Genomic DNA, 27,513 nt, shown 5'->3' on the forward strand with positions numbered 1-27,513 from the left:
TGCATATGCTACTTTTCAGTCTTCATATTAGTCTTAACATGTGTTTTACAAAACGCATCTCTCCCTAAATCAACATTGCTCATACAAGTAAAATAACTTCTGTTGGAATACAAATTGATTTCAGAATGAGGATATCATAGGCAGTTCTAGTTCCGTGTTTGTTTGTAAATTAAACACTGAGAGATGGCATAATTGTACAAGTACATAAGCTTCTAATTAACTTCTCAAACCATTGATCAGAAATTAGAATGATGGATATCATGGGCAGTTTTATTTCCGTGTTTGTTTGTAAATTAAACACTGAGAGGTTGCATAATTGATGGGGATACTATTGTATATACCTTTTGAGTCTTCATTAGTCTTAACAAGTGTTTTACAAAATCAATGGCTAAAATACTATTTTATTTTTTTAAGATTTAATTTTATTCAAATCTAAAATACTATGATAATATACTATTATTTTTTCTTACCAATAATTAATTTTTAAACAAAAATATATTTATTCTTTATTATTTCATTTTATTCCAATTTTATAGATATATAAATACTATAATAATAGCATATATTAATACTTATTACAAGTTGCAACTTTACTTGAACTGAAAAGTGCAACCACGTATGTGCTTAAACAGAAGTTGCCTTCTACTTGTCATCTTCGTTCTAGGTTTTATAAATCTACAACTTGAAGATACGAGTTTTGAAGGTATGGAGTTTAAGATCTACTAATCTCGTGAAGGAGGTTTTAAAAGTTATTTACCCATAAACTACATAATTCACCGTAGAAGTAACGATATTTTATTTTAAATAATAATTAAGGATTTATAAAATTATTAAGTAAACCATTATGTATATATGAAAAAGTATACTTTTTTTTAAATGATTTTGGTTCTAACTTCAATTATTAATTCTTACACTCTACATATTGCGGGATTTTTTAAGGACATGGTCCCAAAATAATCCATAAATTTGTTACTTCAGTTGACTAGGTAAGACTATATTTGGATTAAAGTTGGAAAAGTATTTTGTAAATTCCATTGCGAATTGGCAAATTCTAATCCATAAAATCAAGAATTTGTTATTAGGAGGAAAAATACTTTTAAACTCTCACAACTGAAATCAAGCATGTACTAAGTAGAAATGAGAAACAAATGCTACAATCACCGCTCTACATTTCCCGCTTTTAGTCAACACTGCATGCCAAAAACAAAACTGTTTACTGGTAAATACAGGAGAATTCTAATCCAAAATGAAAAAAGGCACAGATGCTGAAAGAATGAACCTACAGATCTGGAAAAATAAGACCAACGACAATAATAATTTATCATCATGCACAAGCAAAAACCAACATAAAATGGAAGCAAAAAGGAAAAAAAATCTGCTATAAAGCTATACACCTCGTCGATGCTCAAGTTGCTTTGTGTTCTCCAGTAAAATCTGACAACCAACAAAGAAATTGTGAATTAAGCCATGAAATGAATGTTTTTACTCCTCTTAGTATAATCACAAAAGTGACGAGAGGTTCTTACTTCTCGAATATAATTTGTTATTGCTTTGCAGCCTTCAATTGCCAGTTGCATAACATTTTCCAAAATGTCAATTGGTAGTTTAGAATCCATCTACAGCCAGCAACAAAAGGAATTAGTGCAAATAAAACTAAAGTTGGAGCTTTTCGTTTCCAAATTACGGAATATGGCAGTCAGTGAATACTAGAGAAAATTTGAAAGAAGTAAACTGGAGTACAAAAGAAAAGCTTTGCATTTTTTTCATAATTATGATACAGTGGTAAATTTCTTGTTAAAATTTTCAAGCTTCTCAATCTCAATCAGCATTTATAATCACGCAGTTTGAAACAAATACAGCTTCGTAATATTAATCTAAGAGGAAGGCTAGTAACAAACATGTCGAGTAGACCTTGTTGTTTCGAGAATTCTTAATTCATGAGTTGTAGGGAGGGATTTATGTAACCACAAACAGAGACTAATCAAGATTATAACTACGAAATATTCCCTCCAAGGTACAGACACCACTTGGAGCCAAATCCAAAATCATGTAAGTCTAATAATGAGAACAATTTTGGAAAAAGGGAGGGGGATTACAGCTTCAAAACCTTTATGTGATTTAGCTTCTGTTATCCTTTTCCTATCTCATTAAAATAACAATGCACAACTGTGATAATATTTAATGATGACATTTAATTTTAAAAAATCATTAAAATTGTATGATTTTAACGCGACAGCATAGGAAGATAGAAAGAGTATGGGAAGGGACAACAAAAAAGTCAAATCTTGCTTTATGTGAGTACCGATGACAGCAGCTAGAGCAATAGTTAAAAAAAGATGGATCACATGGGCTCAAGGACCTCTACAAAAAAGACTAAGACCCACAGTCACGACGGTAGAAACTTTCACAATAATTTAGGCCCAAGAACCCGAGAGGGAGTAGAAAATTTTTCCTTTTCCCTGAATTAATATACTTTTGACTACAAAAGAAATAGAGAAAACAATAAGACATGAACATTAACCTGTCCATATTCAATAAGCAACTTTTAATAACTATGAACTGAAATAAAAGAAGACACACCACACTTGTATATAGCAAGTTAAAATTTTAAGTAAAAACAGATATATACCAAGCAGAGGGGTGCTATTAGAGAATCCGCAAGGGCCAAAGTTGCAGCATTTATACAAGCAGATCCAGTTCCTGTCAAGGGCATGTCAAGAACAAAAGTTATATTAAAGTACAAAGACATGTTTTAACATTGCCAAAAAATAATGGAGTTGTATTAAAAGAGTAGAAGAGAGAGAAAATAAAATGACAATGAGAGAAGAGAATCACAGGATCCCACTATCAGGTCTTACTTACCTCCATCAGCTTGAAGAACTAGGACATAAATATCTATCTGCAAATTTAATAACTAAATCATTAGAAATTAAAAAAAAATTGTGGATTAGTATGTTAATACTCCCTCTTTTGTCATCAAACAAAAAGATGGAAATAAAAACACAGTTTAAGGAAGAAAAAAATACATGCGAGTAAATTTGTTGATAATGTAACAAGTTATTAGACCCCTAACATCGTTACATAATTTGCTACCATTATTATTTCACAACAAATAAAACTCTTTAACAAAAGAAAAGTAGAAGAACCAAAAATGTTGAAAGTTTTGTTTAGAGACTAAAAGAAAATTTCAAAAAATTCAAGAATAAAAAACATTAAACCTTTTAATGCATATATTAAAAATATTAAAAAAAAAACTCAATGTTTACTATATAATGTAAGTGGAAAATTTAGAATTATTTCTTTTGAAATATTTCTTTACGTCAAATTATTTGTCAGAATATATTAATTACTTTTTTCAATAATATTTTTTTGTTGATACTTCAACTAACAGTGATTGATCTTTTTTATTATACACCTAACTACCACTGCAACAAATTATTTGACCAGAATTCTGAACTGAGAATGTAGTTTGAAGCTACCTCTGTAATATCAACATTAAGATTTGGTACATGAATTTGTGCTTCTTTAAGTTGTTCATCTCCATTTCTCTTTGATTTATTTTTTTATAAGTAAACGTTAATTTGTTAATTTTGTTAAAAATATCAATGGGAGGATTTGAATTCACGATCTCTCTTCCCCTTTCTTTTATCTTCACTCTTGGCCAACCAGCATCCTGTGACATCTCAAAATTTGAATCCATGTAAAAAGAAAAACAGTTTGTCTTGTATTGATATAAGAAGAAGATTCGTAATTATATAGAACAAACATGGTGGGAGGAAAATGAAGATTTGAGCTCATATAGTTGCAATTCATTTTGCCTGGGGTAAAATAGTTGGCAAGTACCGAAAGAAAAAAGAAGTTGGAATTGGAATATCAAGCTGCAAACCGGTGAGATCTTTATTTGGAAGAATAAAACGTGAGAACAATTTATTTGAAGCTCTATTTGGAATATCAAGCTGCAAACCGTGAGAACAATAAATGGACTTGAAGAACAAGGTGCAGCCCAAATGCCCTATGAACAATTATGAAATACTACCATCTTAATTTGATCACAGCAACAGTGCTCTGCAAAACTGATGGATATTGCACGGATTATTATTTTTCCATAATAAGCTAAACAAGTTAACCAAACACGAACAGGAAGTGTTGCTACGTCTAACATTTTACAATACAAACAAAAGCCCGGACAAGACACGTGTAGTTCTGCTAATAAATATCTGTTTTTTTTTAAGTTATTAATACATATTTGTTTAATATATTCAAAATTGAAAGCATTTAATATTTTTCTTTATTGAATCATTAATAAGGAGTATTTTAGATATCCTCATTATTCTATACCAAATCAGAAAACACTGGCAACTTTTTTAATGCATTTTGAACAATTCATAATTCTCTTTTTTTATAATTATTTCAATATTAAATATTTTTATGTTTCTATACATTAAATATATTTATTTTTGTTTAGTATTTTTTAGTTTAAAATATTAAAAATATAATAGTATGTAATATTTTTATTATTAAGTAAATTAAATGCGAATTTTTTTAAGTATAATATTACTACTTTTTTTACATCATTAACATGGTTCCTAAAAAAGTGGCATCCACATGTACGAAGAATGAATGAGTATCTCATAAATATTATAATTCACAATAAATTAAAGATTTTTTTAAACAATCAATATATTTAAAAATCGATCTATATTTCTTATAATTAGCATATAATAAGAAAAAGTACATTTAGGGTAGGTTTGATTCACTAAAAACTAAGAAATTGAACAACACAAAAATATTTGTCCAACATTTGATTTAAAAAATGATCGAGAAGTAATACAAAATAAAGAATGATGAACTAAACAAATATCCAAAAATGTGTAACTCATTAAACTCCGTACAATTTTTGGTCCAGTATTTAACAAAAGTAAAAATATAATATTATTCATATTTTTTTACTTTTCATTATCCCACACTTTTTTTCATAATTGTCTCATTCTCTAAACCCCCCTCTCCAAACATTAACAACCTCATCGGCTTCCTCTCCACCATGTCTGAGCTCTCCCAATTCACCTCCATCATCATCTCCACCACGCTCCTCGCCATGAATCTCTCGAACCGCTCCTCCCTCTCCATTCTTGTCATCCCAACGCCTATCCCCCCTCCCCCCAGCAAACTCATCACCACGCTCCTTCAAATCACCAGTCGCATCACCGACAACTTTAGCTCCGTGGATCTTACCCGCAACTTCCACTATGACATCATCTCAATCCACTCTCTTGCACCGTACTCCCCCTCCAACGCCACCATCATCTCCTTCAATATTTAATAATTAAGAAAGCTTGAATTTACATGTTACCAAAAATATCTTAATAAGATTTTATATTTTTAATAAAGTTGGATGATTGTGAAATATTTTTAGTTATAACATATGATAAATTATTATTAATTTACTTATGCATTTCGTTAATTTATTTTTGAATTGTTTTTTAATTTATAATATGATACTTATAAGATATAGTTAAAAATATATCAACATAATTAATAAATTGTAAACTTTTTTATAATAAGTCTAAAGTAATGCTTTAAAATATATCACAATATTAATAAATTATAAATATTAGTAAAGCATGATAATAAATTTTGTTAAATAATAAAATAATTAAAAAAGTTTCAAAATATTATTTTTTATCTTTTCCTAATACAAACCAAACATTACACAGTACAAAAGATATTATAGTAAAATTTATATTCTTTTGTCCATTACATAGGCACATCAAACATGATAAACATAAAATGATTTATATTGTATATTGACCACCAAAACAACTTACACTACAAACAATTGTCTTATGACTCAGCTACTTGTCAAGTGTTGTCTTGTCTTTTTAGGAGATCAAATGCACTCTTAATAATCCTGCATTAGTATTGTAATGTGACAACTAAAATAAAATTCTTTTTCCCTTTAAAATGTAAAAATGGTGAGAATAATTATTAACCAGGTTGATTAGTAGTCACTCCAGTAGTTGCTCAATTAACGGGGTGTGAAGTGTGGACACAAATTCTGTGGCTGGAGGTGCTGAAAATAATGATAATTGTTGGCATTGGATCTGAAGATGTAGTAGTACAGTGGTTATGGATAATTAGGGCTGGGCCGTTTAGAGCCTATCAACACATCAGTGATCAGTGTGGCCGTTCAATACCACAAGCAAAGCAATTTCTGTGATAGGTGTGCGTGTAAAATTTAAACATGAGGGGATTACCATTAATTATAGCATTAATTACAAAATTTAATACAAACTTTGGTTGGTACCAACTACCTCACAGTCCCATGCGAATGTCGTGACTTTGTTTTTTTTAACCTCCTCCATAATTCTATATATTATATGAATCATATGATATGGTATGGTAGTACTACCATATAACAAAGTACTATTATTATTAGTATTATTTATTTTCTTCGTAGTATTATTTTTCTTGACCTTAGCAAGTCCTATCATACCATCAAATTACATAATCTTCCTTTTGATTTGATCTCTAGCTAGCTTTCAATTGACCTTACCTTAGCTTTCAATTCATTTTCTCCATTACCCCAAAATTTGGGCTCTTTTTTATCCTTTCTAATCTAATCCCATCATCATCATTATCACCAATAAATAACAAGAACATCAGCAGCCATGTCCTTGAAGTTTGCACCTTTCTGACACACCCAGATTCTCCCAATTTGGGTTGGGCACCATGGAAACTGGAAGAATCCAGGGACCTTGGGGATTTCGCTCTTTATCCAAAGTCGTTTTGTGCACCATTTCTGGGGCCCTGACCGTGTGTTTTGCCATTGGTAATAATACCTTCTGATTTTTTTTTCCTTCAGGAATTAACTGTTTCTATCCTATATCGTCAATTCTTTGTTTTAATTAGTGGGGCGTCAATAACACGATTCTCGTTCCCCTAAAGTTAGAGCCTTTGACTTTTGTTATACTATTTGCTTTTGATTATTAAGGTGTAATTCTCCAGGCTTGCTGTTAGGTAGAAAGTAGAAATATTAAATTGTATGCATAAATCAAATTTGTGCTAGGTTTTTTTGCCCTGAACTGTTGGATTTTTTGTATAAGACAAAACTTGAGGCAGTTTTTTTTAGGTAATTTTCGTGTTGTTTTCCTATTGGAATTGAAGTTTCACCACAGTAATCTCTGTAATAAATATTTACTTCAAAAAGCCAACTTAGTTTTTTGAGGTGAAATTATAATTCTGATAGGAGAAAAAAGCTAAAAGCACCAAAGTAACTGTATTTTAAGCTTTGTACTTTTTTTATGACCTGAATTGGTGGTGGTAGTGAGATTTATGGTTGGTGTGCTAGTTGTTGGTGTAGGTGCTATTGTTTACAAGGGTAGAAAATTTGAAGGGTGTAGAATGTTTGCCTGGCCAGTAGCCACTATTTTAGTGTTGCACAGGCTGTGAAGTTTGGTTTGGTTGGTCTCATGTAATTGTGTTTTTTGGTTGCAGCTGGGGCCCTCACAGGAGCTATAGCTGGTGCTCTAGCAGCTAAGGCTACTAAGAGTGGTCTTCTCCGGGGAGTTTCATTGGGTGCCATTGCCGGCTCTATACTCTCCGTGGAGGTGTTGGAAGCTTCCCGCGCCTATTGGTGTATGGAGCAAACCGGCTCACGGGGTGCATCATCTATGGTTGGTAGTCATTTTCTTGTTGATTTTCCTTGGTCTCTTTGTGAGTAAAATGATTTGTAACTTTCAAAATTATGAGGCACAATATGGTTACCTTTTTAAGTTTTTATGCCTTGCACTTATTTGTGCTAGCCTGTTATATGATTAGCCTTTATGAATGGCAATCTTAATTCGTAGTTTCAAGCCAATATTTTACATTGAAATCCAGGCAGATTTCATAGAGGAACTTGTTCGTGGGAGGCTTGTTGAGGAATCCCTTACACCTGCTATTTTAACTGCTTACAATTTGCAGGTAATTCTCCTTTCTCTCTCGCCCTACATTTGCCTTCTGAAAGCAATAGCTGTGTGCATCAGTAGATGAATTATGAATATAATAGTCTAGGGAGGCAATCTTTGAGTTAGTAATGCAAAAAGCTGTTGGGTATGGCCATTTTGAGATAGACTTAACCTTTCAAGACTTATGAGTAATACCACTTGTTTTATAAATTTTTCCTTTGCAATATGGAAGCAGGCAAAATGCCAGCTTTCTTTTTCTCCTCCTCTTGGCTAGTTTTATCAAATTATCAGCCTTTTTACTATTCTAGAATCAGAGATGGACCTCTTTTCCTTTCAATTCACCTAAAATTGGTTTTTCTCGGTTTGATCAGCTTGTGACAAGTTCATGTTATATAACAATTTAAATCTGAAATTAAAGTTAAACTATTTACTTCGTAAAAAAAGCCTCAAAAACATTTAGAATACAAATCAGAGTGCATTAATCTGCAGATATATAACACATAGTAAGGCAAAAACAAAAATTTGACAGCTGAGAGCTTGTTTTCGTAAAGGAAATCATCCATAAACGGTACACTAATCAAATCGGGATATGGCACGTTGATATCATGGTTAATAGAATCATCCTTTGAAGGATTTTGTATTTTATTTCTCTGAAAAATTTAAGCCAAGATAGAAGGAGGAGGAGTTTAGGTAGGACTAGGACTAGGAATTTGAAAGAAAGAAAGTGAAATTACTGAAATGTGAAAGTCGTTAACATAATAACTATATACGGCTTATGTAGTAGTAGAGAGACTATTCGCCACGCCAACTAATCACATGTGCATCTATAACTGTAACTAACTAAACCCATATGTAGACTACTTTGATTTTTATTTTAAACAAGCATGTTTGTAAAGCTTATTTGCATATAACTAATCAGTTTTATAAATATTTGCTGCGTTGATTGTTTAGTACTTTATCGTTAAGAAGTCAATTGTATATTGTGTACTTGGACTACTTTATCTAGTTTTTGACGCATGATCATTGGTTTTAGTTTGAGCAGGTTGGCATTGCTAATACAGGCTATGATGAGATTCATGATGTTCATGGCTTAGTGGCACCCAGAGGATTGTCAGGAGATTCATTGAAGAGGTTACCGCACCATATGATCTCAAAGGATATGAAGGCAGATAATACTTGCTGTGCAATATGTTTGCAGGTGATTATTCTTTTTTTTAAGATATGTCGATCTCCTAATCCTTTTTCTGTTTCCTATGTGAAAATAATTAAAAAGAACAACGAATATTGATAAGGAGACTCTGGAAATACTAATATTAAACCAGTAGATAGAAGGTGTAGAACCCTTATCAACATTATGTGCATAGTTAACTAAGGAAGCCTCTACTTTTCTTGCTTGTGATGATTCTCATGAGGTTTATTTTTAATGACCACCAAATGCATTTGCTTTGCCTGCACTAATACTTGCGACAAGTCTTCATTATCCCCATTTGATTATTTTATGAAACTGTTAATGTAATGATCTTAACATTGAGAAGTGAAACTTACAGGATATTGAAGTAGGCGAAATTGCACGAAGCTTACCTCGCTGTCACCATACATTTCACTTGATATGTGTGGACAAATGGCTTGTCAAGAATGATTCGTGTCCTGTTTGCAGACAGAATGTGCAACTTGTTCCTTGGGCAATTTGAGATTATCTTTATGGGCGGATGCATATGTTGTATTATTTGTTTCTTTATATACAAACTGAGATTACCATTAAGTTTTGTATAGTTGACATTGGCTTTTTGTACTATCCTGCGATGTAATTATTAGATAATACTATTTGGTATGAAAGCCAATGCCCAATAACAAATGTTTTGGGAGAAAAAAAAATGAGAAAATGGTAAACTTTGAAAAGTATATCAATGAATGATTTTTCTTTCTTTTGTGAACACGTTACATTTTTCTAATTAAGTTAATTTGCTGTACAATGTTCCGTATTATTTTCAAATATTAGCATCTAAGATTAACACGCTAGAACTGTGCGGCCATCTGTACATTGTCTCCAACAATTAGGTCCGTTGATAATTTAGCACGGGACATCACCTTTATGGCGAATTGGTAATGGTTGTCAAAAAGACAATAAAGTGGTATATTTAATAACCATTGATACAACATACGATTAACTTTGTGTGTAGGGCAATGAATAGTCCGTTGTTAGCATGAGAATTTGGCACTAAGATTGTCTTTTCTTCATTCCTCTAGACCATCAATTTGCCACTTATATAAGATGAGTCCGGTGGTTGGAGATGGATGAAGGCAGAAGGGAGGAGAAAGAAGTTGCAGGTTCAAATCCTTCCAATTGACATTTCTAACAAAATTAGTAAACTAACATTTGTTGATTAAAGAAAAAGTGTGAACGTTCACACATAGGCACTCTGATTAGAATTTGAAGTGAATTGGTTATTATTCATCTTTCAAGGGATCCTCTCTTTAATGCATGTATAGACACATTTTGTCTCCTGACTGGGATATATAATATAAGTGACAAGGAATGTCACATTGACATTGTTAGAACGAAACAAAATGGCATCAACTTTGTCAAAAAAAAAAAAATAAAAAAAATAAAAAAAAAAAAAAAATATATATATATATATATATATAATGTATTTAGCTGGTTTTGTTCAAAACTTGTATTGATAGAAATCACAACTGCTTTACAATATGGGGGAATAGAATTGACAGGCTACAAGGTGATACAGAGTAAAGGGCTTTATCTTGAATTAAACTTGTCCTGATACTCCAAAAGATTATACACAAACTACGCATCACAGCAGCAGCCTTACTTGGACTGATTTCTTATAGTTATTTCCAGAGAAAAGCAAATTGCCAGTGGTGACAGCAGGCCAGGCAACATAATGGTGCTCGATAGGCCACTAATTCATGAGTACTGTCTGCCAGGTTCAAAGAGAGTAAAACCAGCAGTGAGAATAAGATAGAGATCATGCTCAGAGCCAGGACAATACCATCTAAATTTTGTAATTCCAATGGAGCGTTTTTAACACAACCAAAAGTAAAATTTCTACTAGTATTGAGTAATTATCAGTCAGATACATGTGATGAAGCATAACTTTATTATACAATATATTTGACATTGAAACTGGTGTGTAAGCAATGTCTGCCATTATTTTACTTGATTGTTTCTCATATTGGCAGTCAATTTTGCTTATATTCAACCACCCAATCAGAAAATTGATGTCAAAATTTAATGGAGAAACCTCTATGGGTCAAAAATACAGCTTACGTTGGAGCATACGGTGAATATTGAACCACATGGGCATTTCACACAGCAACTGCTTCAGGTCTTTTGCTGGTTTTGATTCCTCTTATAGCTACAAGGGAGTTGAAGCCATGAAAATTATCAAAATCACATTGAATTTCAACACATTGCAATATATATATGCCAAATCACATAAATATTTTTTTGGGTACCTTCGGCATAATCTTTAGCTCCAAACACAGCAGAGCCTGCAACCAGAGCATTGGCTCCAGCCTCAATCACCTGTCAATCAAGATTATACTGAAAATTGGATCTTACAACTCAAATGGATTAATCCTATTACTATGTCTTGTTGAAAGCATTCTAATTCAATGAATAAAGAAGAATGACCTTCTCCCTCATTATTTATTTTGAATTCCTTGTTCTATCCAAAAACTGGAGCACTTCACAAAAAATAGTGGTATACATAAAGTTGAAGTGCATGACCAGATATGCATGTCACATCAGCTGTTTCCAAATATTTTATGTTGAGTTCATTCTCTCAAAAAAGGCAATCATTGAGCACAATCAGATTATGTTAAGCGTGTAGAAGAATACTTGTTACAGATCATTCTAAATTATGAATGGATGGAAGACAATATGATTATGTATGTGGCACCTTGTAAGCATTTGCTGGACCAACTCCACCATCTACTTCAATCCATGGATTCACTCCCTGAAGAGAGAGAATGCAGATAGATATTATGCACAATATACAAGTTGGGGTGGGGATGGGGGGGACAAAAATAATAGACAAACAGTAAAGCAAATGCAATCACCATACCTTTTCCGCGCACACTCTTCTCAAGTCAGAAATTTTCTTTACTTGACTCTCAATAAAACTCTGGCCACCAAAGCCAGGGTTTACGGACATAATTAAGACCAAATCCACCACTGCCAACACGATAACAAGATTAAGAGTTTTTATTGTCTCACTACCAAAACAACTTTTAAACATGCAACTCAATGGATTTCAATATGTTGTGAAAGAAGTTGTTTTACTCTCTTTGCCTTTTGTTTATAAATTATAACTTTCTTTTATAAGTATTGTCAAAACACGAACAAATTCCTTTTTGTCCTTTAGATAGCTCAGCGTAAACTCTTCTATTAAAAAAAAATAATGCAAAGAAGTAACAGAACTCTTGGTTAACTGACAACTTTGGTAGCTTTTCTATTGGTCCATGGTTAAAGCCTTGGAAAGCCATATAAAGCATACTAGGAACCCGTGTCATAAATCACTAGTGTTCTTATAGTATAATGAAAAGAAAAGAAGACAAAAAAAAGGGAGTAAAAATGGCTCACCATCAAGGACATATTCTATTGCACTTAAGGGGGTAGCAGGGTTTAAGACAACTCCAGCTTTAGCTCCCAGACTTTTCACCTAAATCAAGAGAACATAATCAGATATATAAAGCTGAAAAATTGTAACAGGAGAGGGGAAACATATTTCCAAAGAATAATTTCAACTGTCCAGTTCCCTAGATGGCTTTAACATTTTTGCATATAACAATATGTGATTCTCAAAGAAAAAAGCCAACTCTGAAATGGATATACTCAAATGTAAGGCCTCAAATTTCACACTATGGTGCAAACAAAGCTTCAAACAAAGGAAAACTTCTGAGATGGTATAAGGCTTCCGAACTCTATTTATGTATTTAGACACTTCATTGACATGAAGAGGCAAAGCATACCTCATTAGGAATAAGAAGTATGCAACTTCATATATAGCTCTGGTCATCTAGATAAAGAGACCAATGCCTTCTATTGTGTTTTACCATAACCTAAATAATAGGTGATTACTAACCCAAACCAACCAAGAAAAAAAAAAAAAAAAAGAGAGATGTGAAATAATTTTAACATCACAGGCCCCAAGAAAATAATAGAGAATATGTAACAGCAAAAAGTATTTCACCTTTTTTTAAAATAGTTTTAGAAAATGCAAAATTCACTTTAAGGCCAATCCTGGTTTAAAAATTTCCTTGAAATGACATTTGGCTTTATGTATCTTCAAAGGGTTATAAATAAACAATTCCCAAGCTCAAATGCTTCATAAAAAAGTATGTCAATTTTAATATAACAATTTGGTTTAGCAAGTTGATGCCTTATATACTACAAGAAATTGCAATGGTCGTTTCTTCAGCCAGTCCTCAGATTGATTTGTCAATGCTCTCAATCCACATCATGAAAAATAAATATCCTTAATAATGATAGTAATCAAGGCATCCCTTCACTGTTACTTAAATCTTTTAGAATTTCATATCAGCATCAATACTATATGTGATGATTACTGTGTCCTTGACAAAAAGATTCTCAAATTGTACTTGACAATTATACATTGGCTTAAACATATTTTAGCCCCTTTAATTGTTTTTATCTTTTTACAGTTTGATCAAAGTTGGTTCCCCGGTATCAACTTTAAGTTGCAGCAATGTTGTTCAAGAGTTACAGTTCAGGATGAAATCTTACTTGATTAACAGTACGATGCAAATGGATGGTGGAAGATTGTTCACAATGAACACTGACTATATCAGCTCCTGCCTTAATAAAATCTGGTACCCTTTGTTCAGGCTCTACAATCATCTACAGTGTTTCAATAGAAGCCAGAAAATTACTTAGATTCAATATCAGCTTAATTTAGTATTTGTATAAATAAAGATGAATACCAGGTGTACATCCAAAGGAAGATCTGTCACAGGGCGCAATGCATCAACCACAAGAGGTCCAATTGTAATATTTGGAACAAAACGGCCATCCATTACATCAACGTGAATCCAATCACAACCAGCCAACTCCACTGCTTTCACCTAGACAAGATAACACACAAACTACAACAATCATGATCGCTGATAATAGAAAAACATGCCTTGAAAACAAAAGGACAGATTTACTGGCAATCAGCAAACGTGATAAAAAAAATTATGAAATATTATATATTGTAGTAGCAAAACAAAACATTGGAAACTGAAATACTGATTACAGAATGTAAAGCATGTTATAGAACCTGCTCTCCCAATTTTGCAAAGTTTGCAGAAAGAATGGATGGAGAAACAATGATATCGCTTTTTGAAAACTTGTCAACACGAGATGTAGCCTTCACTGTGGTTGAAATTTTCTTCCTGAATTCACAGAACATAAAGTAACAAAAGAACATTAATGCAGACTATATTATCCTTTCAAATACTCCAAGGCACAGGCCACATTTAACAAAATATACATGCACTGCAATCTGCAGAAATATGTACGATCACATGAAAAGTAGTTTTAGAGCTCAACATGAACACAAGGCCACAGACAAACACATGGAAATGCTGACTCATAGAATGAAGCTCGCAAGCTAACATTTTTTTACCCCATTAACGAATTCCCAAACCTCATGAGCATTATCAAATCTAATAGCAAGGGTAGCAAATAAACAGAACCATCAACAGCATAACAAGTTGTCACAGTCCTCCCAGGTGAAGATAACATGTATTCCAACCAGAAGACGATGCATGCATGATGGCATGAAGTAAATCATATCACTTTTGAAATAGCTGATTGCAAGCTACCCAAAGATTGTTCTTTTCTTTCAATTTGAACAAATGGTAACAAGTCATCTAAACAGACACCCATCATCACACAAAGTGGTCCCAGTGAGTGAATATGATTTTCAATCATTCAATCCAAAACACAAGAGCGAAATTCATGTTTTGGGTATCCTTGATTTGCTTCCGAATTCAACAAGTGATTGTAAGAAGAGGAATGAATACCTGGAGAAAGTGAGGGAACGAGGATGGGAAAGAGAGGTTTTGTGAAGGCAGAATCCATTGATTTGGGATTGGAGGGTCGATGAACACAAGGAAGAAGTTGCTGCCATCTCCTTCTTCACCTTCAATTCAAGTTTGACTCAGCAATCCTAGGCCTTCACAAAAGTGTGACTGTGTGTGTACGATGTGATGTGGTGTGGTGTGAATTAACTTAGTTTTGTGATATGAAAATTGGAAAATCGTGTGAATGACACGTGTCCTGTGGTTTGGTGGGGGATGTGCTTATCTGCAATGGTTGGCGCTCTGCATCTCTCAGTTCTTCCATAGCCACAAGACACAGCTGCAAGGGCATCTTTGCCTTAAATTATTAAATACCTGTTATACATCATATTTATAGAAAAATTTCTGAATTCGATTTTGTACTATACATCTTTTGAAAGGGATGAAAAGTTTTAAGAGGATCAATCTAATAGTCAACCAAAAGATTAAATTTTTTAAGAATGTTTAGATCTCACTAAAAAGTCATCTTAATTAAGGGAATTCATTTATGTCTATGAAGAACTGATTCGTGTTACTTGTGGCTATAAATAAATGCAAGAGAAAAACATAGCTATCATGTTAAAATCATTTAACGGTGTGTGTAGGGCAAACATTTCTCCACCACTGAAATTCTGTTCTAGAGAAAACAAAAAATACCAAAATTTAGCCTTTGAAAGCAAAATATGACTTGCATACGTACTTATCTGAAACACGAAACAGCGGTAAAGTAGAATTCAGTGTGCCAAAATTCATGGGGATTATAATACTTTTATTATGCGTTTTGGTGTAAAATTCAAGATTCACATTGCTTACAAAAAAAATTAAGCATTTTCTTATATAACACGGTGCTCATTAAATGAATACTTTATTGATAGAACTGTCAGAATGTTTCAATTTTTGCGTCAATTTAGCTTAACTTAGTTGTAACATGAGTCCGTTCAAAAAAAACAAAAGGAAGTATCCTGAATTATTTTGATTTGCTCCATGCAACCCACGAGTTAGAGCAGACTATCATGAGGAGATTGAGTTCAACTTAGTTCTGTTTTTATTTTATTTTCTTCACCTTTTCTATTATTGAATTCCATCTTAAATCACAAAAGGAGAACCTAACTCACTTTAAGTCAAATGCTAACAAAAATAACTTGATATTAAATTCTAGTTTTCATTTTTTATCAACAAAGAAATTATATTTATAATAAATACAACTGATATAAGATTATGTTATGTTCACATTATAAAAATAATTTATTTAATTAAATAATTATGTATGACAAGTAGAATTAATTTCTAATAAAAAAAAATACAAGAGTTACCTCAAATCCATTTATAAAGAGATATACAAACAAATACCTGCAACCAACCAGCAGCCATTGGTTACTTTTTATTTATACCTTCTACAAGAGTATAAATAAAATATAACCAAAGCTTCACCAAAATTACAGCCATCCTAAAGAACCCTATCCGAATGATAAAATTTTGCCCCACACAAAATAGCCAGCTGCCAATCATAATGGCTGCCAGATCACAATTCAGCCCTATAATTACATCAGAGAAACTGCCAGCATTAAAACATAACAACCAAACCGTTAACAGAGTGTAGTATCAGTTGAGATTTCCTGTGTTGATGTCTGATAGTTATAAGATTAATTTGATAATTAAAGAAAGAAAAAGAAAAAAAGGGATTATGTTTGAATCTTTTTCACTAATATTCTAATAAAATTAATCACTAACATGATAAAAAGAACTCACAGTTATTTCTACCATCCCAGCATCCATCACATTGTACTGATTCCGATTACAACTGACCACATGTTTATTGCCACTATCAGATCATACAAATGCCTACCCTACTAGCTCAGTACCTTGACCAGCTCCACCTGCCAAAACACAAGCCACCAAAATTCTAGTGCTTTGGTTTGCAAACCCGGGCCACCAACAATATGACATGTTTCTATCAACCACAAGTCAACCATTACAAACTAACCCGAGTCATTGTGTTTCCACCACTATATACTATCTCAGCGAGTAGGCCCCCAAAAACCATCAGAATTCATTGATACCCAATTTTCATTGCTAGCTAGGTGTAGCTTTATTTTCCCAGTAGTTATTCCCTTGGCACCATCTTTAAATAAATGTAAGTTTGCCAAAAATTTCAATGCTTTAATTTGTAACTCGGATATAAGGGAGGGAAAAATGTGAAATTTCTAGGGGGAAAACAAATAGGTCATCAATAACACTACTACAAAAGAATAATTAAAGTGGTGTTTGTTTTTTGTTTCTTCTATTTGGGAGAAGAAATTGAGTTAAACGCATTTTTTGATTTTTTTTTAAATTAAGCAAAATATTTTTATAAAAGAAAAGGAGGGGGAAATGGTAGTAGCTTTTTGATCAATTAAGACGATAAGTTTTTTTTTTTTATAAAAAAAATGACTTCTTTCTTCTTTCTCTATACTTTTCTCACTCACTCACTCTCTTCCCTTGCTCACTTCAGACTTCTTCTCTCAAATAATTTCTTTTAAATTAAAATAAATTAAATCATCAAACAATTTTAACTTCATTTTTAAAGGTGTTATTTTAAAGTAAACCAAAAAAAAAACAATCATAGCCTAAATTTGACTAAATGAATACTCTAACACATCCTCCTCAAGATAAGAAAAGAAAACCCTATTTTAGGAAATGTAAAATGTTAGCAATTATATTTTTATATTTTTTTTTATTTGATGGGTTAATCACGAACTATATTTTGAATGTATTTTTTTTTATAAATTTTGGTATGTCAACCTAATCCAACCTATGACTTATCATAGTTAAATTAGGTTAAGATTTCCAACCCAACAATTATGGATTCAATTCAATTTAACTTATTTTTTAATAGATTGAGGATGAATTAGGTTGGATTGACATGTTTTGATACCGCTAGTTAACTATAGGAGTTTAGTGACTGCGTATTGCAAAAGCACAAAACAATTTACAAACCTATGTGAAGTTTGAGACATCCTTCATATTCAATCAAGCCCATGGTTACTTATGCATGTATTCATTTAAGAATGAGATTTCTATTTATTAATGTTTGAGAGGTTGAACCTAAATGGATACTTGACACAACAATTCTCGATAGGTGAAGTTAGACAAAATAAGCAACAATATGGCAATTGCAGGAGGAGGAGCTCGATAGTCACCACTGACACAAATTTGTGAAGTCTGTTATCGGTAATTCCGTTTACGTATTTTTAAGATCAGTAGTGCTACATCGTACGAAAAGCTTGAAGTATAAAAAAGCACGAATAAATAACATGTTAGTATTTCTAACTTACAATTACTATAAAACATAATAAATTAAAATACCCTTGATTATATCCCACTAATTGTGGAACCTATCCCGCATATCAATTAGAAATTCTAGACCTTTTGATGAAAATAGATAAAATAAAATAATTTTTTTTTTACATTTGTTATCTCTTCAACAATGTAAAGAAGTAATTTTTTACATTAGTTGCAAATATAATCTATGTAAAAATTATATTTTACATCTATATCTATAATCAATAAAAAAATTATTTTTTACATTAATTATACTATAATTAAATGTAAAAAAGTAAAATCACTCATGTCATGTTAATAGTTTCCATACTATTCTTTTTATGTAAATATTTTTTACCTATTTTTGGTGATAAAATAAAAGTCAGAATTCTAACTACTGAATGAAAAAACACAAAACTAGAAAAGAATCAAAGCACGAAAGAGAATCCATATAAATTGTTAATGGCCCCAAAAAAAAGCCACTAATACTAATTTGTGTGTTTAGTAGGAAATGTCATTCGTACTGAACAATATTTTCCTTTTAAGACATCCGAAAATTAATATATGTGAGATCATATTTATATTTTTCAATTTTAAAATGAAAAAAAAAAAAATCGGTTGAGGTTGCCATGAGTGCGGTTTGCAAGTTGAAGGTAACGCAATGGAGCGTAAAAGGGTACCACCGACAGTCCACTTAAGACTAACATTATTAGAAAAATATGTTTTTAATTTTTATATTTTATTTAAAGTTCTTAGTTTTAATCATGTACTTTCCCATTAAAATTTTAATCCCTTTAAAATTCAGTGTTTTAATTTCTTTAAAAGTGACACTCTTAACATCATTTTCTTAATTGTGATTGTATTTTTAATATGAGTACAACGTCCTTATTATTATTGTGATTGTATTTTTATTAAAATCTAAAAAAAAAAAGAAATTTTGTATTAAAATATATAAAATTTATGTTCCTAAAAAATACTTATTGACAACATCTTGTATTTTTAATATGAGTACAACGTTATTAAATTATAACGAAACAAATGATTGTGAATCGCATGTTTTCTTGGTGTGGGTGTGTGGCTAAACCAAACCAAACAACGCCTACTCGAACACTCAGTCACTCAGTCACTGCACTTGTTGTGATGAAGAAACTCTCACTCTTACCCTCGGATTTGGACACTAAATGTTCCACTCCCTCGTTGATGAGCATGATGGGCTTTTTTGTCGCTTCCTTCGTCCTCTGCTCTGTGGTTTTCTCAGTCTCCATTGTTCTTCGAGACCCTCCCTCAGATGCCGCCCTGCACGAACCCTCGTCACTCGCACCCCTCTTGCAAATCACACAAACTCTACGAGGTAGCTACCTATTTCTTCATTGTTGCTTTGCTCGGTATAAAGGGTCAACTTTTTTCACCTTTTTATCCCACCCCATTTGTTTAAGTTACAAAATTTCACTTTCTCTGACTTTGTAGATTTGGTCAATGAAACCTCTGATTCTGTTGAGCTGCAACAAGATAAACTGCTTGGTGGCCTTCTAGCTGATGGATTTGATGAAAAATCTTGTCTCAGCAGGTATCACTTTCACAAAGGGCTATCAGAAAAGCCTTCTTCTTACCTCATTTCTAGGTTAAGAAAATATGAAGCTCAGCACAAACAATGTGGACCTTACACTGATTCCTATAACAAAACAGTTGAACAACTTAGGTCTGGTGGTCAATTTACTGAGTCCTCAGAGTGTAAATATGTTGTATGGATTTCGTTTAGTGGCTTAGGGAATAGGATTTTGACCCTAGCTTCTGCTTTTCTCTATGCTCTCCTCACTAACCGTGTTCTACTGGTTGACCCTGGAGCGGATATGGTTGATCTCTTTTGTGAGCCATTTCCAGATTCTTCCTGGCTTCTTCCTAGTGACTTTCCTCTTAATGCTCAGTTTAATAATTTCAGTCAGAATTCTGATCATTGTTATGGGAAAATGCTGAAAAGTAAAGCAGTTACAGATTCCACTGTTGCATCTTTTGTCTACCTTCATATAGCCCATGATTATGATGATCATGATAAGCTTTTCTTCTGCGATGAAGAACAACGTTTTCTCCAGATCGTGCCATGGTTAATAATGAAAACAGATAACTACTTTGTCCCTTCTGTATTCTTAATGCCATCTTTTGAGCAGGAACTGAATGATCTCTTCCCAAATAAGGAAACAGTGTTCCATTTCTTGAGTAGGTATCTGTTCCACCCTACAAACAGTGTGTGGGGACTTGTGGTCAGATACTATCAAGCTTATTTATCTAAAGCTGATGAAAGAGTGGGCATACAAATTAGAGTGTTTGACACTGAACCTGGTCCGTTTCAACATGTATTGGATCAGATCTTAGCTTGTACTTTGAAGAAGAATATTTTGCCTGATGTTAACCACCAGCAGGATGCTACCAATTCATCAGGAATTCCCAAGTCAAAAGCGGTACTGATGACATCCTTAAACTCTGGTTATTTTGAAAAGGTGAGAGACATGTATTGGGAATATCCTACGGTGACGGGAGAAGTGGTTGGCGTTTACCAGCCGAGCCACGAAGGATATCAACAAACACAGAAGCAGATGCACAACCAAAAAGCTTGGGCAGAAATGTATCTCTTAAGCTTAACTGATGTGTTGGTTACTAGCTCATGGTCTACTTTTGGGTATGTGGCTCAGGGGCTTGGAGGTTTAAAACCGTGGATTCTGTACAAACCTGAGAATCGAACAGCCCCAGATCCTCCCTGTCGACGTGCCATGTCAATGGAGCCGTGTTTCCATGCTCCTCCCTTCTATGACTGCAAGGCCAAGAGAGGAACTGACACAGGTGAACTTGTTCCATATGTAAGGCACTGTGAAGATATGAGCTGGGGCCTTAAGCTTGTGGACAGTGATAGTTATCGCTAGCTAGTTATGACCAATGCTATGTATGCTAGTATTATGAAAACTCAGCTATGAAGTATTACACATTTTGTTGTAAAATAGAATGAGTTATTTCTTTTAGATGTGTAATTAGTTTTCTCCCAGAGAACCATGGTATTAGCTTTTTCTACTTTAGGGCTTTTCTAGTTATGACTTCGATAACCAGGTTTAAGAATTTAGCATTGCTGTTGGAGTGGACCTCTATATTAGACCTCGAGATTATATGAGTTGGGTATTTTTAATTTTAAGACCTTTTTGGTGCAAAACAATGGTGAAAAATAAAGTAAAATGAATGATGCTTTGGTAAGTCATGAAGAGTTTTTTAAATCTCAAGGATTAAAATATCTGACTCATAGTTAAGGACTTATTTGAGGGTTTATTATATGAACTTGCTTAAAATTTTATGTTTCTTTTAAAAAGCACAAAGCATAAAAGCTTCAAATTTCCAGTCACTGATATTCCGGTATTTGTGATTTCAGTTGTAGGGGAAAAAGTAAAGGAATGTTCCCTTGCAACTACGGTTTATAAAGTCACAATGGAGCTCAGTTCATTGATCCTTCTTGTCGGAACTAGCTATTTTCCATTGTCTTCTAATAACAACCGCTAAACATGTCTATTTTTTTCTTTCAGAAAGTTGGTCTCAACTTGTATTAGATTATCACTAGGGAACTTGATATATATGGCAAACCAAATCCAAAGTGGTACTGATCTGTAACGTGTTCGATTATTGTTTGGGTATTTTCATATTCCAAATGAAGTAAAACCATTCATGACTAGGCCACATTCACATATAAGCCCTAAAATCTCGGAAGTATTAAAAAGTAACAACAATAATCTAAACTATTTTGTAAAAGCTCTCTCAGTAAACATTGTATAGATTATAAACCACATTCTCGACAGGGAAGGAAGCAAAGCAACATCCAAGCATTTAACCACATAAATAGCTGAGTGTTATAATAAATACTTCGAAAATCAGCTTCATTCTTATGCAGGGATCAGTTATTTCTTTGGCCACAACTGGGATAACAATGAAATATTATTTGATCATATATGTTTGAAAAGACAAAATATATAAATCTCTGTATTAGTTTTCTTTTCTTTCCAAGGGGAAGGAAAATTATACCTATTCAAACAATCAATTTGAATTAACAATTTCTTATTTCTCCTCCTCTCCTATAAACTGCTAATGAAGTGATTACCTTCACATTCTACAGCGGCATTTTGCATTGTAAAAATTTATGAAAAATGTGGATCTCAAATTAAGATTCTCAGCTCTGCTATGATTAAGGTGAACATAAAACCAAATAACAATTTAAAAATGAATCAAGAACAAACACCCATAGCTATCCTAAGAAATAAAAATCACCTTACGGGTGCGATCTTCATTACTAAGCCAATCCCAGCAGCTTCTTTCAAGAAAAAAGTTACATTTCTTTTCCATCCATAAGTAAAATATTACTTAATTGCTTAAAGATTTGTCTTGTCCCATGTTGGAGGATAATGTTTATTTTGTGGGCTTAAATTTAAGCCCAACGTTTGACCTCACAAGGATATCCTTCCAAATGGGTCATTTAAAAATAGATCAATCAAATCATGTGCTCATTAGGATGTTCATGTTGTTAACAAGTTAATACAAATATACAATATGCTTTTCTTATCAGTTGACAATGAATCACCATATTCATGCCACATGTTAGTGGAAATATACATACCATAAATCATAATGGGAGAGTAATGGAGAATCAAATTCAACATAGAAGGTCGCTATCACGGAATATATCTTAATCTTAAGTGTTTACAAAAAGGTTGAGAAAACACAAAGTTAGGAGGCACATCTCCATCCTATCAAATTCGAATCATTTCTAATCCAAGTCAAAGAGATTAAAAGTGAAGCTTTTGGAAATTGCAAAGAAAGTAAGCAATTGTATACATTTCACGCGTGTTTTCCTATTGCATTCCAATTAATTGAAGTATTTTTTTTTCCTTTTTGGTAAAAAAGAGGGGATTATCAATGTATTTAAACACGAAAATTAAATATCATATCATCGGATCATCCACATATTGGAGAATGCCTCTGTACTTCCTCACAAAATCTAATCGCTCACTAAACCAATTTCCAATTTGTTTACACGTGTGTCAATAATAAAAACAACATGTATGGTTGTATACTCTTTGGATATTTGGTAAATTAAAAGTAAATTACTATTTGCTTCACTTTGTCACTTTTTCTATTAAAGTTTATAAAAAACACAAGTTTAAATAGAAATTTGCTGCCAAATAAATTTCAATTGCGATTGTGTGTTTTTGTGACAATGGTGAAGCAAGATGTTTTATATCTTGAGTAAACCATTATATTTATTTATTGATGAAAAAATAGCTAGGATTGATATAAAAAAACATTAAATATTTACAACCTCGGGGATTTATTTATGCAGTAAATTTTTAATGTGGGTTTTTCTCCCTCTTATTTTTTTTTCATTTAATATACTTTTTGGTAAATGGTCAAAAAAGAACAAAAATGTCGTTTAACAGTATTTAGCATTTCACATAGAAGTTCATAATTTATTTATTAAATTTTTATAACTCTAGCACATTTTTCTTTGGATGAAAATTGAATGGAGACTAACATGATTGTTTTAACTTTCAACTTAATAAGTAGTCTTGAATTTAAGTCGTAAGTAATTACATTAAATATTTAGAGGAAAAATTTTATAATCTATACTTATAGTACATAGCTCAGGCATGACTGCCTCCTATTGTGATTTATATAAAAAATGAAGAAAAATTATGATGTGATTATTTATAGAGACTATGTTTGGTAAAAACTAGTTACAAGTAAAAAAAAAGTTAAAAACTGAAAAGTTAGTTGATTAGATAGAAGCGGGAAAGCTAGCTTAGTAAATTATAAATATTCGATAAAATTAATTGTTGAAGTAGTTAAAAAATGTATAATTATAAAAAAATCATGATTTATTTAAAAAGAGTAATAAAAAAATTAGATAAATATATTGAGGTAGGATTTAAAAAATATTAAAAGTTAATAAAAAAAACTTGTTTATCGAATAATCCAACAAACTTTTAAACTAATAAAAGAATATAAATTAATTGAAATATCTTATCAAATGTAATTATAATATATAAATAAGCTATAGAAAAAAATATCTTATTAGGAGGGTGATTTTATTCTGATCAAACTAAGGAGACAAATTGTGATTTATTCTAATAAAAAATTGTGAGGTACTATAATTTATAATTTATAATTTTAGGAGGGTGATTTTAAGTTTAAGAGAATGTCTATTTAAAAAATTATATACACTTCTATTTATTTTTTATTTAGAAAGGCTGAAAGTACCACCCTCACATCACCACCTAAATCAGCCATAGCCCATCGAAACTTTGATATTTTGTTAATCATATCCATATGATGTGGATGGAATCAATTCTCTAAAAGTTGACCTTCTCACTTTAGTGGCCAGGTGTAGTAAAGTTGAAATACACGGCCTTAATTTACCCGACTATGAACAAATGTAACATATGAAATTGTTACCAAAACAAATTTGTCGCATCTGCGTTTAGAAATTTTGTAATGCATAATCACACCAAAAGAGTCCCCATTTCCTTCCCAAACAAAAGTCCAACATGCGGTTCAATTCAAGTCCCAATTGGATTTCCCCAAGGTGTGGTTATAACTTATATCATCTTTTCCAGATCAAAACACCATTCTTCAAAACATTTATCTTTACCCACTTTTCCTCAAAGCCAATCATATGCCTCCATATTGCCATTGGCATGATGATGAGTGCATGGGCTAGGATGAATGCGTCTCAATTTGTTGAATGAGATCCCTTTTGCTCTTAGTTTCATTTATGCATAAAAGGAATGTACTAACTAACTATATAATTTCTTATTGTAAGAAAATGGCAATTTGTTTCGTAATGTCTCGCTCTTACACCACACTGCAATCATTTTGTGTGGTTACTGGGCCAAGGAAACGAGGATAAGATTGACCTTTCCCACTTTTGATTTGGATTAAGCTTGATTATACTTTGTGCAAAAAAATCTCCGTGGATATCTTACTTTCTGTTCATTGTTTGTATCTTTCTTTTTTTATAATATTTCCACTTACTTTATTTGGATACCATATTGGAAGTATGTGAATAACAGACCCCATTAAGTGCCTTAAGGGTGTGAAATAATTGACATTACCTAATCATAGTAACAATCAACATTGTGGTTAGCCAAACATGACAGTGGCACGTGGCAAAAATGATATCATAGACGTCGTTTCCTATGGCCATTTATTTATTCTTGGACCTCTTTAATTTTCTCTTTATTAATCTTGTAAATTAATAAAAGAGAATTATTAAAGGAAAAAGGTCATGTGCAAAATTATTATATTAAGAAATTGTCTATTAGGTGAGCCAATTTGTTCATGTTTATTCTTTTTTCAACTGAAAATTGTTGAGTTATTATCAAAAGTGGCTTATGAATATTTGTTCCCGAGATGGGGTTGAGAAAAATAGAAGAGTTCTTATGGTGAGAACAATGATTGGGGGCAGAGTGGGCCACGAAAACCAGAATCACAATAATGGAAATGCATCTTTGCCTTTTGGACTTTGGGAAGAAAGTTTTGTGCACTCTATAAAATATTATTATAATATTGAATCTGTTAAAATATAGTAATACGTAATTGGCACAATTATATATTCAACTGAATTAAATTTAAAATCTCAAAACATAAAAAATTATTACTTCCAGTGCATTTGAAGGAAAAAAATCAACACACTGTTTTCAGACGATGACGTCGACATAGCTAGGGACATTTGGCAAGAAATGGGACACCTGAAACTGTCACATTCATATTCGTTTAGCATTCCACATGAGAAAATACCCAGATATAAACTTATTTGAGAATAGCATTTTAGGTACTATCAAAATTAAAAATATCACCAATTCTTCAAAATTTAATTCAACTGTTCAACAGCATGTGCTTATTATACAATCATTTTTTTTTGTTATTACCTGGTAGGGATAGTTCAAGAATAAGAGTTACTCCAACTTATTTTAACCATAGTTTCTAACGACTGTTGCAATTCTTACTTCTCATTAGCTTGTACTTTCAATATTTCTGACGACTAAGATCAATAGATTGTTTATATAAACTTATTTTCCATTTAAATTAGTTTTATCAATTTCTTACTCTAGCTGTTAAATAAAATATGATAGATCATAGATGATAAAAAAACATATATAAAAGGTAAATATTCATTTTATCCATTAAAGTTTGAGATGGTGATAAATTAGTACCTGAAAAATAAAAAACTAAAATTTAATCCTTAAATATAAAAAAAATTGTGAGATTTTTTTTACTATTAAGTTATAATGTTTAAAGATAAGTTTAATAATAAATTATATTTTTTATAACCAATTTGATATTATGTAAACAAATGAAAAGAAAGTGAAATGAAATGAAATAAAAATCTTAAATTAAAATAAAATATAAAAATATAAATCTTATCTCATTTTACTATTCAAATACTAATTTATTATTAAATTGTTTATATTTTCATAAATATTCGAAGAAACAATGTGTTGATATATGAATTGAATATTTATTGGATATATAAAAGAAGAAAAATATGATGGAGAAGAGGGAGTGGGTGGTATCAACCGTTAAAAAGGCTTAACTTTCTCCTTAGAATGACATGAGGCAGTGTGGGACACACTGCCTGTGCCAGTTCTTGTTAAGGTCATGTCAGTTACCTTTGCCAACGGAATCTGGAATGCCACTAAATTTAATGTCGAGAACGTGAAGTGACCTTTACGCCCTTCAAATTTTATCACTTGTGTCACCATGTACTAATTATAATGAAGATAAAGATAAGACTTTTAACCACACTAATACCATGTTTGTAAACCAAAACTGGATTTGAGTACACTGAAAGTGAAAGGGAATAATTTCCCATGATAAACTAATTAACTAAATATATTTACATTTAGAATTAATCACACTTCAAAATTCAAATAAGATTATTTTTTGAAGAAAAATATCCCATTTGTTTGAATAGAAATAGGACAAAGAAAATAAAAATGTCAAATTTTTATTTTTTATTTAATATAAGAAGAATTTGTTTTTACAATTTTCACTAGAAACATTATTCTTTCTCCAAAGTAACATGAAATGGGAGAAAACTAATTTTCTTTCTCCAAATCATAACTTTGAAACCCGGAATACCCATATAGCTCACTAA

At 31.9% G+C, this 27,513-nt stretch overlaps 3 protein-coding genes across 5 annotated transcripts; 2 read left to right on the forward strand and 1 right to left on the reverse strand.

Moving 5' to 3' along the window:
• Positions 1–6,416: 6,416 nt before the first annotated feature.
• On the forward strand, positions 6,417–9,882 carry LOC114411845 (NEP1-interacting protein-like 2). Of its 2 annotated transcripts, none has more exons than XM_028375570.1 (5): positions 6,417–6,829; positions 7,495–7,673; positions 7,879–7,962; positions 8,980–9,144; positions 9,494–9,882. In XM_028375570.1, exons 1-5 carry the CDS (start codon positions 6,730–6,732, stop codon positions 9,635–9,637), a joined length of 672 nt encoding a protein of 223 aa, XP_028231371.1. In that variant the 5' UTR covers positions 6,417–6,729; the 3' UTR covers positions 9,638–9,882. The 2 variants fall into 2 exon arrangements, with proteins under 2 accessions (XP_028231371.1, XP_028231373.1); XM_028375572.1 differs by having other exon boundaries at positions 8,989–9,144.
• A 700-nt stretch (positions 9,883–10,582) lies between these two features.
• On the reverse strand, positions 10,583–15,351 carry LOC114411844 (ribulose-phosphate 3-epimerase, chloroplastic). 2 transcript variants are annotated; one of them, XM_028375569.1, is made up of 10 exons: positions 14,997–15,351; positions 14,249–14,363; positions 13,911–14,051; positions 13,714–13,827; positions 12,550–12,628; positions 12,032–12,141; positions 11,867–11,923; positions 11,421–11,490; positions 11,233–11,320; positions 10,583–10,878 (listed from the first exon to the last, which is right to left on the reverse strand). In XM_028375569.1, exons 1-9 carry the CDS (start codon positions 15,101–15,103, stop codon positions 11,271–11,273), a joined length of 843 nt encoding a protein of 280 aa, XP_028231370.1. In that variant the 5' UTR covers positions 15,104–15,351; the 3' UTR covers positions 10,583–10,878; positions 11,233–11,270. The 2 variants fall into 2 exon arrangements, with proteins under 2 accessions (XP_028231370.1, XP_028231369.1); XM_028375568.1 differs by having other exon boundaries at positions 10,583–10,882; positions 14,997–15,350.
• Positions 15,352–19,352: 4,001 nt separating this feature from the next.
• On the forward strand, positions 19,353–21,514 carry LOC114411846 (galactoside 2-alpha-L-fucosyltransferase-like). The gene is made up of 2 exons (XM_028375573.1): positions 19,353–19,683; positions 19,800–21,514. Exons 1-2 carry the CDS (start codon positions 19,371–19,373, stop codon positions 21,245–21,247), a joined length of 1,761 nt encoding a protein of 586 aa, XP_028231374.1. The 5' UTR covers positions 19,353–19,370; the 3' UTR covers positions 21,248–21,514.
• The last annotated feature ends 5,999 nt before the right edge of the window (positions 21,515–27,513 follow it).

Source organism: Glycine soja, chromosome 5 (assembly GCF_004193775.1).
Source record: "Glycine soja cultivar W05 chromosome 5, ASM419377v2, whole genome shotgun sequence".
In the NCBI taxonomy this organism is placed as follows: Eukaryota; Viridiplantae; Streptophyta; class Magnoliopsida; order Fabales; family Fabaceae; genus Glycine; species Glycine soja.